Source organism: Armigeres subalbatus, chromosome 1, assembly GCF_024139115.2.
Source record: "Armigeres subalbatus isolate Guangzhou_Male chromosome 1, GZ_Asu_2, whole genome shotgun sequence".
Taxonomy (NCBI): Eukaryota; Metazoa; Arthropoda; class Insecta; order Diptera; family Culicidae; genus Armigeres; species Armigeres subalbatus.
The window spans coordinates 93,141,238-93,158,547 of record NC_085139.1 but is presented as its reverse complement, the minus strand read 5'-3'; the positions used below and the strand labels follow the sequence as shown (position 1 = coordinate 93,158,547).

Sequence of the window (17,310 nt, the reverse complement as noted above, 5' to 3'; positions counted from 1 at the left end):
TTTTTCGTGCTAAAATGTGTACTGTACTTTATAATTTCTTATGCGCACAATAAAATAGTTAGTTGAAATCTGAAATTTTGTGTTTCGTTATTGTAAACAAGAAAATCCACAATACTATGCAAACCATGCTTCTCAGTTAACTTTACCATGTTCAAATTATACCGTGCATAGTAAAATCAAAAACGAAAACGGTCAACCATGCTACGATCTGCCTCCGAGAAACGCATGTTCAGATATACCGCAAACATAGTAGTTTCAATTGCGTTTTGCGTTCTACCGAGATCTAGTGGTAAAATGTTTTTAATTTTACCCTCAGTATGGTGTGCGTTACTATGATGTTCTTTTCAGTGTAGCGATATTTTCTGATGCATTCGAGGATATGTACCCCAGAACAGTTGGGACGGCCTAGGACATCCGAAGAAAATATGTCAACTCCTTTTTAGTTCTTTCTATATTAGTTTCGGCAGGATCGAGCGGAAAACCTAAATCTGCACGTTAAATGCATGTAAAAAAATCGTTTTGGAAGGGTTAATATAGAGCATGCTGACGTTTACCCATCCTTCTCTTTCAAGCGCATTGGAAGGATAGGATTTGTTTTCATTGGGAAACGCTTCCGAAGCATTTCCCGATGAAAACAAATCCTATTATTTCTGTGTGCTCGTAAGAGAAAGATGATTAAATGTCAGTAAGCCTTATGCTGCCCGTTCGCGAGACCATTTTGAGCGCAAGGGCGATGTCATAACAAAGAGAAAAAGATATTTTTTTTTAAATTTATACAATTGACAGTGTACATAAAACCACAAGTTAAGCTTATTCTAATGAAATCTGAGATATTTGGAAAACTATTATAAGCCGCAAAGTTGTTTGGAAGGCGAAATAGATTACATATCTTAAAGCTTATTTTGGGATTCACTGACTTAGTAGTCATAGTGGAATAGCCCGTTGGATTGGATACCCGAAATTCGAGGAGTTAAAAAGCGTTGCCAGCTTTCACAAAGCTATTAGTTTGGAGTGTTATCTAATAGGGGAACTGTACTGGGTTTGGCCATGTTCATAATTTGGCCAATTTTGTGAATAGCTCCAAAAATAAAGCCATTCACGAGGGTTTTATTAGTTCCAACAAGAGATATATCTCTCACACTTCTACGCTGCTTTTAACTGACCGATTATTTTGTAAAAATATGTATTTTTCAGGGTTGGCCAAATTAGGCACTAAGGTGGCCAAAACCGATGCACTTCCCCTAGTACTTGTTAACAAAAGTCTAAAATTGAGGTATCTCTATCATTTTAAAATAAATATCATTTTCTAGACGGTTGGTCGGAAGTTTAATATCAACAAGTTGAAGGTCAGCTTGATGATGTTACTTTGCACGAATCTGATAGTTGGATTAATTGGGCAGTATAAGTTTTTTAGATTATTGCTGCAATCTATAATGTGCTTGAGAGATCAATATCATAACACTAGGAACCAACATAAATTAACATTTTAACGATACATTTTATTGACTTCAATATAGTTGTTCTGCGATTGGTTCGTGGTTTTGATGTTTACACAAATTGTTTTGGAGTTCTGTTTTCAAATGCAACATGTTCAACGTTCATCTTCGCCTTGCGAAATTAACTTTTGAAAAATCTGCGTCCTATGCTAGAGCATTTTTTGTTTGTTGTTTTTTTTTTGTGAGAGAAGAAAAAGAATGTGGGTTTTGAGTAAATTACCATCAGCGTGTTATTAGAAATACTAGAATAAGAGATCGGCGAAGACGCCATCTTGTTTCCAATTGAACCGTCAACAGCGGTTCTAATTCGACTTGTTTACTGCCAGTGCTGCCAGTATTATTTTCGCGATTTCATGCATTTCATTTCATTTTTTTCATACGTTGTCAATTCGACAGTTTTTCACTCCGCCGGTCTCTGGTTATAAGGTTGCTATATATTACCACCTCAGCGTGTCAATTGATGAGCAGCAAGCCATTACTCGGCCTCTTCTTGTCAGATCTTCGTGGCGTTCACACGCACCGACGGAGAGCTGTTGTCTGCGCATTTCCCTCCAGCCATCTGGATTTACAAATTTACCAAGCGTAGGGCAGATCATTCCTCCATCGATCTAGCATGCGTTCCAACTAGCACTGCAGTCAAGTCATATTTACTTTCAGTGATACGAGTGTCTCTCGCATCTCGTAAATCATGAACTCCGTTGCATTGAGAATTAAAAAAAAAATTAACAGCCGCTGATGAAATTTATGTTCCAGATTCTAAATCAAGCGTTATTGCATTTATATAATGCAATCGACATGCAAAAAACATCGTTTTATGCTTTACTCACAGAACGCTGTACTATACACGGAACGAAATAGACTCTGTGAATCTGACAGAAAGTAATCTGAAAGATTTCAATCAGTACGTACAATTTTACCTTCGTTAATTTGTACGCTGTGCAAACTGATGATGGCCTAAACGTCTCATAGCTCATGGACGAAGTGTTGTTCTCAATTGATCCAATACAATGAGCGAAATAAAAATAGCACCACCATGCTTTTCACTAATATTTGCTGAAATTATGTAAAGATGACGGTAATTTCAGTTCAGAAATGTGTTTGCCGTGTTTGATTAAGCTTATCTCAAGCATTGCGATGTGGTCCATTCAACGCAAGCAAAATGGCTTGTGATATAAACAGCAATCTATCTTTATCTTCCGTATGCTCGAAATCAACAATCACTCGTCCCTAGTAGGTTGAAAAAACATCCACCTGATAGCCGTTTTGGGGACAATGGGTCAACATTTTGTCCATTTCGCTCGACTTTTCCGCTGGTTTAAATAGTATTGTGGACAATATTGGGCGTTTTTTTCTGTTTTTTTTTTGCTGTTTGGCGTCAAAACCAAAAGTAAGCAAACCGGCTGGTGGAATAATTATGGTTGGAACTGCTATATATGAATATTTATATCGATAAATGTGCTCAACCGTAGCATATTGGGTCAAGGTTTAAGCCATCCTATTTTGTTTACAAAGTAATGCTATTTTTATTTCTCACCCTCGCTCCCTAGACAACATTTTTAGAAGAACAATTTTATTCGAACTTTCTCAAAATAAAACATTTTCGGCTACGCCGTTGAATATAACTTATAGTACGACGCGATGAACTTATACCTACAAAAATAAAACATCACAGAAATGAAGTTAAAAAAAACAAAAACTTATAGTACATACATGAATCTTTTTTTTTTTTTAGATCCAAAAGATTAAATAGTAACATTGAAATTGCTCCATCAAAAGCAATTCAGAAAACTATTCCCAGACCAATTTTCTGCGGTTTCTATCAAAGCAAGTATCATGTCAACATTTTCCTTCCAGCGTTCTCAAATTTGTAAACCAGCACAAATACACCGTGATTTAATTCATGGATTCGCGAACACCAGTCACGTTTTCCAGAAAACGTGACTTTTGTTCCCGAAACCGTGACTAAAAATACACCGTGAATTGTTAGTTCACGGATTCATGAACGCAGTTTTTTCATCTGTTGATTCTCTGTGTAATTACAGCTGACCTGGTAATAACGGAGTAGCAACCGTGGGCGGTCAATCATGCTTATGCTCTGGCATAAATTGCCTGGTCAAATTCATAATATCAATGCACTGCTTGATTTGAAATTTCGTTTCCGCTTCTACGCAAAATGTGTCCGATCTTCCTCTACGTTTACTCCAGGATTCTGCGAAATTGAGAAAGCGCGAGACATTGCATTTTTTTTTTAATTCGTTTGGTGCTCAACTAAATTTTGCCGCTAAATATTTCGAAATTCGTTATGGAGTTGTAAATCCAATAATTTCCAATAATTTACATGCATGCTCACTGTTGAAAAAATACAAAAATAATAAACAAACCAATCTCCTTTTCATTGCTTTGTTTTTGATGGGATGGAAATAGGAGCTATGAGATGAAGTGGCGAACCGTTCCCCTATTTAGAGTAAGTGCACGATGTAGTTTTGATGTCATTACGTTTCAGTTTTTTTTCAGGCTCAGTAGTATTTCAAACTTTTTTGTTTTGCATGCTTATTTCTAATTGACCAAATACCAAATTACGCAACCACTGTACTATAAATATATGAACTAAGAGATAACATATCAAAAGAGCTCTGTGAAACCAAGTCGGAAGCGAACCCTGCAGCAATCGACTTCCAAGCACTTGTACCGTATTCTGAACGATTTGGGATAAACATCAACAAAGATCAATAAATTTACTAACAAATCTCGTCCTGTTCTATTCCGAAATCATAATTTCTAGTCTGCAACTTTATAGTGCACGACAAGTGCGAGAAGAATGTGATAACACCATGCCTAGGCGTCGCACCGTATCTAATCCGAAACCCGGTTGCACACTGCTGGTCCGAGCCCGAAAAGCACCATAAACGGAAGTTCTGCTCGGTCTGCCGCAAGCGATTGGATGAAACCTCCGCGGTTCACTGTCTAAGTGAGTTACCGACTTCCATGAGGCACATTTGAACACTGTTAGTCTAACTATTCCTCGTTCCATTTCGTAGTTTGCGAGTACTTTGCCCACGCGGAGTGTCAGGACTTTGCGATTCCCGATTGCAAGGAGAATGCCACGTACGTGCCGGGCAAGGAGTTGGGTCACGTCAAACACCAACACCACTGGCGCGAGGGAAACCTCCCGCAGTCGTCCAAGTGCGCTAACTGCAAGAAGGCATGCTGGGCCTATGAATGCCTTACGGGTGAGTTTGTTCTTCGTTTGTACGTTCTTGTAACTCCATTCGATATTACTATCAAATGTTGTCCACTTGTGCTGGAGCAGGATTACTGATCACCTTTTCGTCCGGATCTTTCTTCCACCATGCTTTAGGTTACCGCTGTGAATGGTGTGGCACGACGTCGCACGGTGGCTGTCGGAACAACATCCCATCGGAGTGCACCTTCGGCACGCTTCAGCCAATCTACTTGCCACCGCACGCCGTCTCCATACCGCGAACTGAAGTGCCAATGGAAGCAATCATCGGAGTGCAGAACAAGAACAAGGGAACGCCGGGCATGCAACGGGATTACTCTTGTCGTAAGTACCGCTCAACATTATTGCTTTGGAAGCTTCTACTTCTCATCGGAATCATACCTCATGTTTGACCAGATCTATAGTTTCGGACGGGTTGAGTCCCACAAATAAATTAAATATTTGGCATTGCAATAGCCCGATTTTGTGGCACGATCAAAATATTGCTGATGAAAATAGTGCAACTAAAAATGTTTTTTTTTGTTCATGTACAACTCAAGTGTAGTTATTGCGTTCAACAGAAAATCGTGAAATATCAAAAACGCATGCTACTGGAAACTTCAATCTTTTCCTGTATAAACATAACAAAAAATCGTAGTTTCTATTTTTTTTATAAGCTTTCGAAATCAATTTTAGATCTTCTGATGAAATATTTATTCGAATCAAAATTAAAAGAAATTCAAGGATTACTGGACCAAGAAAGCTTTCCTTTCAGGCAACTTATAAAATTCTGAGAGAATAGGAGATCGTCAGTTGCATTCTAGCAAAAATTCCGCTTGAGGCCCTTCCTAAATATTTTAACAACAGCCACTACACCTGATGGTATAATTGCAATATTTCCATGATCAGGCGACAGGTGGTGTTGATGTGTGTTTGTATCAATGTACTATTGCATATACACTAGTGACATCTGCTGTTCGATATCGTAAGCTTTTAATGTTCTTTCCACACACGAGGTGGAGAACAGTCTTGAAGAAATTGAAAGTATACAGCTAGAATTTAGTATGGAGGTACAATGAAATCTCTTTTATTGTTTAGAACTGTAAAACAAGTCGTGGGAAAAAAAATCTAAAAATTATTTGTTGCTTTTTGACCTAGGTTTCATATTGATGCGATGCGTAGTTTATGAGAACGAATGATTTGCCCATACAAGGAAATTCATTTTACTTTAAATGTTGTGGCGCCATCTCGTTCAAACAGCACCTTTGTCTTTGCCTTATTATAAAACGGCTTTCAAGGCGTTCTTCATCCGTTTCGGATTGGGCTTGAGTTAGACATTAGAATTGTAATAAATGGTGTGTGTAAATTTACATAAAATTTACTTGTCATAAGACTTTATTGTACCTTTAACAGAGAGGTTGAAATACGAATCTGCCAAAGGTACAATAAAGTGGTGGAATTAAATGGGATAGTACGAACTCGTCTTATGACAAGTGAAGACATTCCACTAAAAGCTCAAAATAATATTCTTACATCAATTTGTTAATGGCGAAGCGTCATCAGGTCTATACTTGGTTATATTCATAGATTGGATATTTTATCCATTCGGTGGGGGTCAAGAAGGGGCGAACACTTTTGTGTTTTTGATAACTAAGTAGAAATATACAGGTCAGAACTTGGTTTTGGTTGTTCCTACGCCACTGTATTATTCAATCACGGAAACCTGATTTCCTCATTTCCTTATTTGACAAAGATGGTCATGTTCGAAAGTTCTCCCGAAGACCAATTTTTGGTTAGTCATCCCAGCAAAGTCTGACAACATAATGAGGACAAATAGAGAACACGTTTTTATATCGACATCAAATTAAATCATTATTTGTTTTTAAATGTTGATCTCCGTCATTCATTACTTATATTGATATCAGTTTGCTGATGATTTCTAAATTATGTGAATTGTTATTAAACTGACTACTTATTTCGTTATCAAAAACCATCATCAAAATAAGTTTTCAATTTGCTCTCATGGACAGCAGAAATAGTTTTCGATTTGATGTCACAGTAAGATTTTTCTTCTGTTTTTTTAAACGTTAAAACGACAAAAAGGATATCAACCTAAGTAATCGCAATCAGCGATTCCACAACATCAAAACCAGTTATCAATTTGATCACAAGCTTTGCTCGGGTAGTTAATTCCTCAATCCACACTCTGAGAAAAATCTATACTAAATAGATTTAAAGTCATTCTAAATCGCTATTCGCCTGGTTGACCCCGTCTTCGTATATGTTCAGGCTATACTCGGTTAGTATAACTTTCATATATAAGGCAATAGTATAAAGCGATAATATCGAAAATAGTATTTGACGACTCAATTTTATTTTTGTTTTGAATTTTCAACTGTTTACCAAAATAACAGACAGCCGGAAAACATTTTTTTCAAACATTTTATTCTTCAATGGGGTATACGAAAATACATGGCCAGCCCAACAACTATACTAGCAACAAGATAAACGGTACCTACTTTAAATGTGTTAACAAAAAATATGCCGATGCAATATGAGCAACCGAGTGAACCAACGCCACAAAACAAACGACTAGGGGAATTGTGGGTAAAACCGACACTGCGGGTAAAACCGACACCACTTCAAATCTCTGATTTCAAGTGGTTATAGGACAGAATTTCGACACACTTTGAATAAACGTTTAATTTTATGTATTTCTAGTCATTTTGTAACTGGCGGAGACGTTTAAAAGTCATAATAAACAGACAATTAGCATTGATCACCATTAAGGAGGTGAGCTATGTAAAATTTTGGCATCGGTGTGTAAGCTTTTTCGACAATAATTTGTTGATTATCAGTATTTAATCAATCTCTGATCCATAATTGAACATCATTTTGTGTATGTTGTGGAAAAAAGTTACCATTTCTAATTAAAAACATCCACATGTATCTTATTATTATGTTATCAGTTGGGGTATATTCGACACCTGCCATCAAATCACGAAATACCTCTGTTTCATTAGACTCATAATTCGCATAATATAAGTCAAGTATTGGAAAACGAGGCGCCGGGGAACATAACTTTATCATAGACTGGTTACATACCTCATCATCATTGGGCGTGACAATAGGTCTAGGGGGTACCATTGAGTCATCAAGGGAAACCTGCAGGTCGGATAACAATAGCGCTCAAAGAAGAAAGTTTCTTTTGCTCTCAGATATATTCAATCCGTTCTCTAGTGTTGTTGTTTCGTGATCCATTTTTACTCCTTTAAACATGTAGCTTGTCACCTACGGAACTAGTCATTTTCATTTCTTGTCATAACTGCACCATACGCATTTATTTTAAATCATCATTATACACAACTTTTTAAAATAAGTGAAATTTAAATGTAGGTCAATATTTACAGTAGTTAGTAAATATGTTACTAACATTCTTATACTCTATATATTTTTCACCCGACCCACTAAAGAAACTAAATAAAATATGATATGTGGTGATGATTTTAAATATATAAAAAAAAATTCAGCCATCGTTTATGAGTGACCCCTATTTCATACACAAATATCAAAATGAATGTTGTTAAACATTTTCAATTATGTTGCAACATCATTTAGAATTGTTCTGATGTTCGATTCCATAACGATTTGATGTGTCGGTTTTACCCTCATGTGGTGTCGATCTTACCCGCACCCCAGCTGGTTGGGCTGGAAGATGGACTGTTCGCGTTTTCATCATAAATCAAATTCTATCAAAAAATATTGTCCTGAGACCTCATGGACTGATGCATAAAGAGCCAAAGTATGCTTGCATGAAATTTCTAGACCGGAAAATTGCTTCATAGATTGGGGAACTGTAAAGTTACTTAGGGTGTCGGTTTTACCCACTTTTCCCCTAATTTATATTTTGTTGGTCAGAGCGCAGCAGATTCATCTTCTGGCATCGAAATCCAATTATCCCGACATCTCCTCGTCATTTTTTGGATGGCGTAGGATGTTTCCTGTCTTTCCGTGGGTGACTATCAGCATAACCGCTTTATAGTTGACTCTTACGAATCCACCGAAAACGTTTTGGAATGAACAACGTTCCGGAAGTGTCATCTTTTTCTAAAATCAAATCACATTAGGCGATATTTTCGAAGAAACCCATTTTTTGAACTTACCTTCAACTTGCGTCTTCAAAAACTTTCTTATATACCGGTTTTTAGATAATAATTCCATTTTATTTTATTACCGCGAATATTATTGTTTATTCGGTGGTAGTTAATAATGCCGAAACAGATCCGGATTCAGCCAATTCTGCTGAAAACGATTAGGCACCGAAAATCTAGGATAGGATGTGACAACTCAATTGAGACTGCCTTGTTGTTTTTTAGTCAGTTGCTCTGACGAGGTGGTCGCCAGTGCAGCCAAATTAATTTGGTACTAAATCTTACAAATATCATGTATCAACGCTTGATTTTTTTTCTTTCGTTCCATCCATTATTTATGTAAGAGAAGCGAAAGACTAACGAGAGAATTTTCTCTACTGAAAATATGACTTTGAGATCGAAAATGGTGGAAAGGTGAATGATAGTGCTTAAAATCAACAGTTTCAAACCTTCACAACCTTTGAGAATAATTAGAATGGCGTTTTCAGTTCAATATGAATGTATTTTTTACCAAATACTGGAACTCAAACATTTAAGTATTTTGCTCAATATCAACTTTAGAAACCTGCAGCACGGCCAAACTAACAACATGCTGCCCTGCGAAAAACGCGCCGCCACCAATCGAAGTAATTGATTGTCATTTTCAACCAATCAGCAACCGGTACGATTGTGACAGCAAATCGGTACGATTTTTATTGACTACTTGGCACATCCTATCCTAGCCGAAAATAAGAAAATGTTTGCAGCACATGGAGAAAAATATGACTTCAACAAATATTACAAGGCGATTAATGCATTAGTAAAATAGTGTTGCACAATTCGATGGTAGATTAGATTATAATTTTGAATAGATTACTTTTTAAACTATGCCTAGAATAAACTTCGCATAAACTTAAATAGATTTGTTGTTATACTATTATAGGTTTTTTGTATTTCTGAGTGCACAATGAAAAGCCAATAGAGAACTTTTAAAATATGCCTACTTTGCAATTATACGCATGTTCGGAAATACGATTAATTTTTAGTAAGCTCAAAATTCATCTTGGAACGTATCAATCTTTATGATGTCACAAATCAAATACTACAAAGGACGTTTTTGGCACTTTTGACAATATTGGTCACGTCCGGAATTCTTCGTTCTTCGAATAAGTTCTGAAATGCAACTGATGATTTTCATGATTTCATAAATTAATTGGCGTTCCCATTGAAAATTGTATATCGTTTCATTAACTCAACCAATTCTTTTTATGTCAAATTTCCCGAAATGCTCATATTTGTTGTCACGTTGAGAGCAACTTTAGCTAGCAGCAAACGTTTCCATTGTCACTGCACTGTTGCAATCCCTGGTAATGGTGCAGCCAATTGGTAAACATATCGCTGTAATCGGGATCAGGTTCGCGAGGAACGCGAGATCTTAAAGTTCATAAAAATGGTTGTTATCACCCTCACCCTAAAAGTCTGTCTCATTTGGAAAACTAAACTTAAAAGTGACAGTTCGAAAATTAGCACCTAACCCGGTCATAAGAATGGCTGGTGCTACCCAGTAACTTCAATAAGACATCGATGCAAAATGATTCAATATCTGTCAAAGTAATCTTGCTCTGCTCTGTTACCGTGCAACAAGTGATTTGACGTTTGCGGAACAGCTTTCCGTCAGTCGACCGTCGGACCCCGGTTCGAATTTTTCAATCTTCTCGCAATATTCGATAATTATTGAAATGTCACTTTTAAGTTTAATTATCCAAATGAGACAGACCCTAAATAAGCAATTTTAGAGGTGTGTGCCATGTCATGCCGCCGCCAACATTTTTTGGGATCACGCCGACATGTTTACATCCGCCGTTTAAATTCTATTACATCACTGATCCATAATTTTTCACAAAAAGTTCCGTGGAAATTCTGGATAACCAAAGTAGATTTCTTTAGATATACACAAATCATCCCGTTGTAATGTATTTCTTGAAAATTTTGAAGAATTTTCCGAAGAAAGTTTGAAGAGTTTAAGTCCACATTTCGGAAAATTTCCCACAGAAGTAAAAAAAAATATTCGCGCAAATTTTGAACAGTTTATTGTGGAAACTCTAAAAATATTTCTATGGGAATTCCAGAAATTTTCGTGTGGAATTTACGAAGAATTGTCCATGGAAGTTCCGAAAGATTTCCCTTTGAAATCCAAGGATTTTTTCGATGCAACCAAGTTTTTGAACGAAGAGGGGAAAAGGGAAATACTGCCGAAAATGCCATTCAGTCCAAATGGTTGAAATAGTCTTCGGCGGCCAAATAATAGTGAATGTGAAAAGGGCGAAGTGCTTAATGGTGATTGAGAAATGAGCATTTTCGGCCAAATGACCAATTCGGTCAAACGACTTTTTCGCCCAAATGACCTGTTCGGCCAAACGGCATTTTCGACCAAATGATCTATTAGGGTAAACGACTTTTTCGGCCGAATTTTCAGTTCGGCGGTATGCCCCTTTCAACCAAATGGCATTTTCGACCAAATAACCGTTTAAGCCGAAACTTTATTACAGCCAAATTTAATTCGGCTAGATAACTGTAGGCTTAACGTTTCATTCAACCAAGTGGCATTCGGTCTGCCTCTGTTCGAACAATTTTCTCAAAAATAAAAAAATACTTGAAAATACTACAGAAATTCTGACAGAAATTAATCAAAAAATCTAGGGCGAATTAAAAAAACAATCCAATGAAACTTCCGAAGATTTTTTCTTTGAAATTTGTAAAAATTTCTCGTTGAAGTCCGAAGAAATATTTGTTGAAATCCATAACCTAAACAATTTCATAAGAAAACTAATTGGAAATTCCGAAGAACTTTCCGTCGAAATTCTGATCAATTATAGAAATTCCGAAAAATTGTCCCTAGAAATTTCAAAAAATTGCAATTGGGAAAATCATCAGCAAGCTTTATCCAGTCTCCAACGTATGCTTTGCTGATCCAGGATAGGGCGAAGGAATTTCAACGGCGAGCGAACAAAAACAAGCCGACGGTTGGTGAAATTTTGATCCCTACAAACAAATTGTTCCCGTTGCACCCAACGTATTAATGCGTATTTCGGCTAATTTAGACAGTAAAGACAATGTAGACAATGGAGTAGAACGATATGCGGAGGTTCTATGAGTCTGTCAATGGCGTGCGGAGGAAGACAGCGCCATCTCCCGTCATGTGAAACAACCAACAAGGAAATTTGCTGACAGATAAAACCGAAGTGGCTGCCAGGTGGAAGTAATACTTCGAGACTTTGTTGAATAGTGGAAGTGACGGTGAATTGGTGAGCAAAATAAATATTAGCGACGATGGACAAGCTGTGGAGTCGCCTACACTAGATGAGGTTAAAAAGCTGTTAAAGAGCTGAAAAACAATAAGGCTGCGGGGAAAGACCAGCTCCCGGCTGAACTTTTCAAACATGGCAGTGAGCAGCTTTATGAAATTCTGCACCATGTTATGTCGAAAATATGGGAAGACGAGGAAATTCCTGTCAACTGATTGGACGGCCTCATTTGCCCTCTTTTTATGAAAGGGCACAAACTGGAGTGCGACAATTACCGAGGAATAACCCTCCTACACGTCGGCGTACACAATTATGTCCCGTATTCTGTTCAACAGATTGAGACCGCTTGAAGAGTCCTTCGTCGGCGAATACCAAGCAGGTTTTCGTGAGGGCCGATCAACGACGGATCAAATGTTTACCCTGAGACAAATCCTTGATAAATTCCGGGAGTACAACTTGCAGACACATCATCTGTTTATTGATTTCAAGGCGGCGTACGATTCAGTGAAACGGAATGAATTATGGCAAATTATGCTTGAACATGGTTTTCCGGCGAAACTGCTACGGCTGATTCGTATAACGTTGGACGGATTGAAATCAAGTGTAAGGGTTGCGGATGAAATATCGACGTCATTTGTTACCTTAGATGGATTAAAGCAGGGTGATGCACTCTCGAATCTACTGTTCAATATATGCTCGAGAGAGCGATTAGGAGAGTTGGTGTGCAAAGAAAGCGGTACCATTATCACAAAATCGTATATGCTCCTGGGATTTGCGGACGATACCTATATTATCAGGATTGATCGCCGTGCCGTGGAAGAGGCTTTTGTGCCTTTTAAGAGGGAGACAGCGAGGATTGGACTCACGATCAATACCAGCAAAATGAAGTATATGGTCGCTGACAATCAACGTGAACCCAGTGGTGGTGGTAGCGAAATGGTGCTGGATGGTGAAAAGTTTGAAGTGGTAGAAGAATTTGTGTATCTTGGAACATTAGTGACGTGCGATAATGAAGTTACCCGCGAGGTGAAAAGGCGTATTGCAGCTGCAAATAGGGCTTATTACGGATTTCGTAACCAGCTTAAGTCCCGAAGTCTGCAAACGAAAGCAAAACTCACGCTGTATACTACTCTGATTCTTCCGGTGGCCTTATATGGCCATGAAACATGGACGTTAAAGGAGGTTGATCGGAGAGCTTTCGGAGTGTTTGAGCGTAAGGTGCTGCGGACAATACTCGGCGGTATACAATATTCGGCTCTCCTGCGGTATCTGGCGGCGTCGCATGAGTTGTACCAGGTGTATAAAGGGATGGATATTGTTGCTTCTTCAACACGGCAGACTACGGTGAGCTGGTCACGTTGTTCGTATGCCAGAAGAAAGTCAAGCGAAGATAATATTTTGTAGAGAACCCGAAAGAGGCCGCAGGCTTTTGCAGTTGAAGAGGACCTCAGGGCGCTCAATGTTCAAGGCGACTGGAAGCGATTGGCCCAAGATCGAATCCAGTGGATAAGGATACTCCATTCGGCGTAGGTTCATCGAAGAGCTGTAGCCCATCAAGCAAGACAGTAAGTATTGGGATCACCGAGAGCGAACCTGGTGCTTGACAACTTCAGATGAATCTCGAACAATATGCAGTGATCAGCAGAAGTTTCCAATAGCAGGAGGAACGATCCAATAGGGACCACGAAACCAGCGCTGTTTGTCGACGAGATCTTTTTGCATCACTCCTCATGAAACGAGGTTGGCTGGATTCTAGATCCCCTTTTCTATCACGGTTCCACTGGTGTCCCTTCGTAAGCTCCTGGATGTAGGAAACGCGATTTGAAGCGAAAGTCAGCCAAACATAGGGCGGTAGTTTGAGCAATGGCAGGACAACAGTAGAAGCCAATTAAAACAGAATTTTAGTTTACTCCATCCTAAAGCCGTAAGCTGCGATATGGATAAAATTGGCGCGCACGTGAGCACCGTAAAGTTTTAACTTTGTTAGAAATGTCTTCTTCAGATGGTCTGGATTTGGCCACTATAAGCTCCACTTTGCTGTGTTATACCTGATCGCACACTGGGTCAGCCCTTGTACAATGAATTCCTGGAGGAGCTTTCCGAGGAATTGCTGGAGAAACTTTCGGAAGAATTCCTGGAGGAAATTCCAAAGGAGTTCCTGGAGAAAATTCCGGAGGAGCTTCCGGAGAAATCCCTGAAGAAACTTTTGGAGAAATTCCTGGAGGAACTTACGGAGAACCCCGCAACGCAGGCTAGACACCTTTGCGTGGTGTGTTACAGAGAAGGTCTACCATGGTCACATTGTCAGCTACAGGCAAATCCTGACCCAACGAATACCTTCCCCAATATCCTACTCCGTGGTACTTATGAGGGTGTCCCTGAGTCGGAGGCCTCTCGTTAAGTAAGCACTACACCAACATTCCTTCTCCTCCCAAGTTACGGTGAAGATGGACGTGGCCAGGAGTAGTAATCCTCATGCTTTTGTGATTTTTATCCTAGATTGAAATCAAGGACCACACCCACCTTGATTTCTGATAGCAATCTGAATAAGGATTTCAAAAGAAAAACATGAGTATCACTAGTGTCCAATCTACGAAGTACACCGTACCCTAGCAGCACACATATTCCATATAGGTTACTGCAACTCATATGTGACCAGATTTGGTCGCAATCAAGTTGCTGCAACCAGATTTGCCTGATTTGTGCTGCTCGGGTAACTATGTCATGCTATGCTATGCTGATAATTCCTGGAGGAACTTACGGAGAATTCTTTGGAAGAACTTCTGGAGGAACTACTGGAGTAATTCTTGAAGAAACTAAAGGAGTAATTCTCATAGGAACTTTTTGAGGAATTCCTGAATAAAATTCCGTATGAACTCCTGGAGAAGCTTCCGGAGGAATTCCTGGAGAAAACTTGCCGGAGAAATTCTTGGAGAAACTTTTGTAGAAATGTTTGGAGGAACTTTCGGAGAAATCCCGGAAGGAGCTTACGGAGAAATTTTCCGGAGAACTTCCGGAGGAACTACTAGAGGAATTCTTAAAGAATTCCTAGAGGAACTTTCTGAGGATTTACTGAAGGAATTCCTGGAAGAACTGCATTTTGTTCTCATCTTTACAAAGGGACGGAAACGATGACGTATGTCGTGTTGCTCACTATTGCATATCCTGCAGAACTTCTGCCTGTCGCATTTTCTATCCTTAGCTATCAGAAAGTCCTTCGAGCAGTCTCACATAGTCCATTGTTGGCTCTGCAATGCGCTCTGGTCTGACCAAATGCTCAACAGTTGAAGAATTGCATCGGGAATTTATCACTGAAAGTTTAATGTGAATCAATTAAAAACGGACCTAACACCGAATAACGATGGAAATTTGGATAATTTTCCTTTAAAAAAATCGAAGGAATTTACAATGATATAGAAATGCTAATATCATCTTCCAAACTTAGACGTACATACATGTTCATGATAGAATTAGAGGTGAAAGTACAGAATTGATAGTTCCGTTAGGATACGGCAGGCATGAAGAATGTTTTTATAGAAGTCGATTTGAAAGCGAGCGGAGGGCAATATTTGTGATGGCACATCACACGATCTTCCTTCTGCCAAGCTCCGTATGAAAGGGGAGGAAAGAATATCAGTGTGGAAGCTGATATATCTCCACTGGCTAAGGAATTTATTGTGGAAATTCGAGAAAAAAAAATTAGAGGAATCGTTCCGACATTCCAGGTCCAGGATACAGACGCGGAAGATGCATTTTACGCCAAAACTATATTTTTCAGAAAAAATAATCTACAAGGTTGTTTTAGTCGATTAAGACCTCGAGTGTTATAATGAAACTATGAGTTAATCCCATGAAAAAAATCACACAAAATCAAAGAAAATTCAGGTGGTATTTAAAAAGCTGTGAAAGATCAGGTTAATTTGGTGAAAACATGTTAAGACTAAATTGTCCCAAAAATAAGTGAATTTTTTTAAATGCATTTTACGAATAAAAAAATTAGTCTCCGGGCCTCTTATAAAAAGTTTGTTTTTTTTTTGTAAAAAAAAGTATATTGGCCAAAACTTCCCAGCCCAGAGCAGCCTAATTTTCAATGGGAAACAATCGGACAGGATTTCCCGCCAAACACAATTTGTCGCTGGTTGATGGAAACTGTTTGAAAAGTTGGTGAGATTTTCCACGCCTTTTTTTCGAAAAAAATGTATTTCGACCGTAGCTTCTGATCCCGTCCGCCCAGTTTTCAATAGGAAACAATGGGACAGGATTCTTCGCCGAAAGCAACTTGTTGCAAGCAAATTGGTTAAAGATAAGAGTTTTAAAATTGAGCTAAACTTTTCCACTCGTTTTTGTCTAAAGAAAACGTATTTTGGCTATAACTTTTGAGCCCATAGCCCGATCTGGCTAATTTTCAATAGGAAAGTACGCAAAAAGTCTAGCTCATTTTCAGGCACTTACCCTCAAACCAATTTTCCGAACTGTTTGCATTAATTGATTTGCTCGCACCAAATTGCGTTCAACGTCTCAAAAATTGGGCTGATCGGACTCTGGGCTAGGAAACAAAAAACAAACTTTTATACTATTGTTGTAAGTTGTATAGGACGAAGAATCCTGTTTCTTTGTTTCCTATTAGAAATGGTCATATCGGACTATGGGCTCAGAAGTTATGGTCAAATACAATTTTTTATACGCAAAATGCATTTCAAAAACTCACTTATTGTACGGGCATTTATCCATATCCGATTTATTGCTACAATTTGCATTTGACGATGTTGTCCCATTGTTTTATATTGAAAGTTTCCATAAAAGTTAAAGTTAGAATATTAGGTTTAAATGCCTAATTGCAAATATGCAAAGTCACGTAGTCAATAGCAGTTCTATTAGGCTGTCACGTATTTTTCCATGAATTTTATACTCAGAAATAATACTGAAAACAACTAATGATTTTCATCGTCATTATTTCAAGAATTTGGAAGTCTGAAAAAGGAAGAATGTTTTGGAAGTCTATATAACAGTCAAAACCCATTAACAGCTTTATATGTCTGCTATGTTGACCTCTCTATAGAACTTTTCTCGAGACATTTTATTGTAAGCGAGAAAGGCATCATCACCGGTAGGTGGATTAATCTGGTTTTATCTTAAGTTTCACTAATTCGACTAAAATC

General features: G+C 38.3%; 1 protein-coding gene across 8 annotated transcripts in view; it reads left to right on the top strand.

Moving 5' to 3' along the window:
- Nucleotides 1-17,310, top strand: part of LOC134202643 (diacylglycerol kinase theta) — a 164,604-nt gene that overhangs the window by 59,491 nt on the left and 87,803 nt on the right. For all 8 annotated transcript variants that reach the window (XM_062677662.1, XM_062677687.1, XM_062677694.1 and 5 more), the window contains 3 exons: nt 4,279-4,464; nt 4,535-4,726; nt 4,855-5,061. In XM_062677662.1, the coding sequence (XP_062533646.1) occupies nt 4,279-4,464; nt 4,535-4,726; nt 4,855-5,061 (585 nt within the window). The remainder of the gene's footprint in view (nt 1-4,278; nt 4,465-4,534; nt 4,727-4,854; nt 5,062-17,310) is intronic.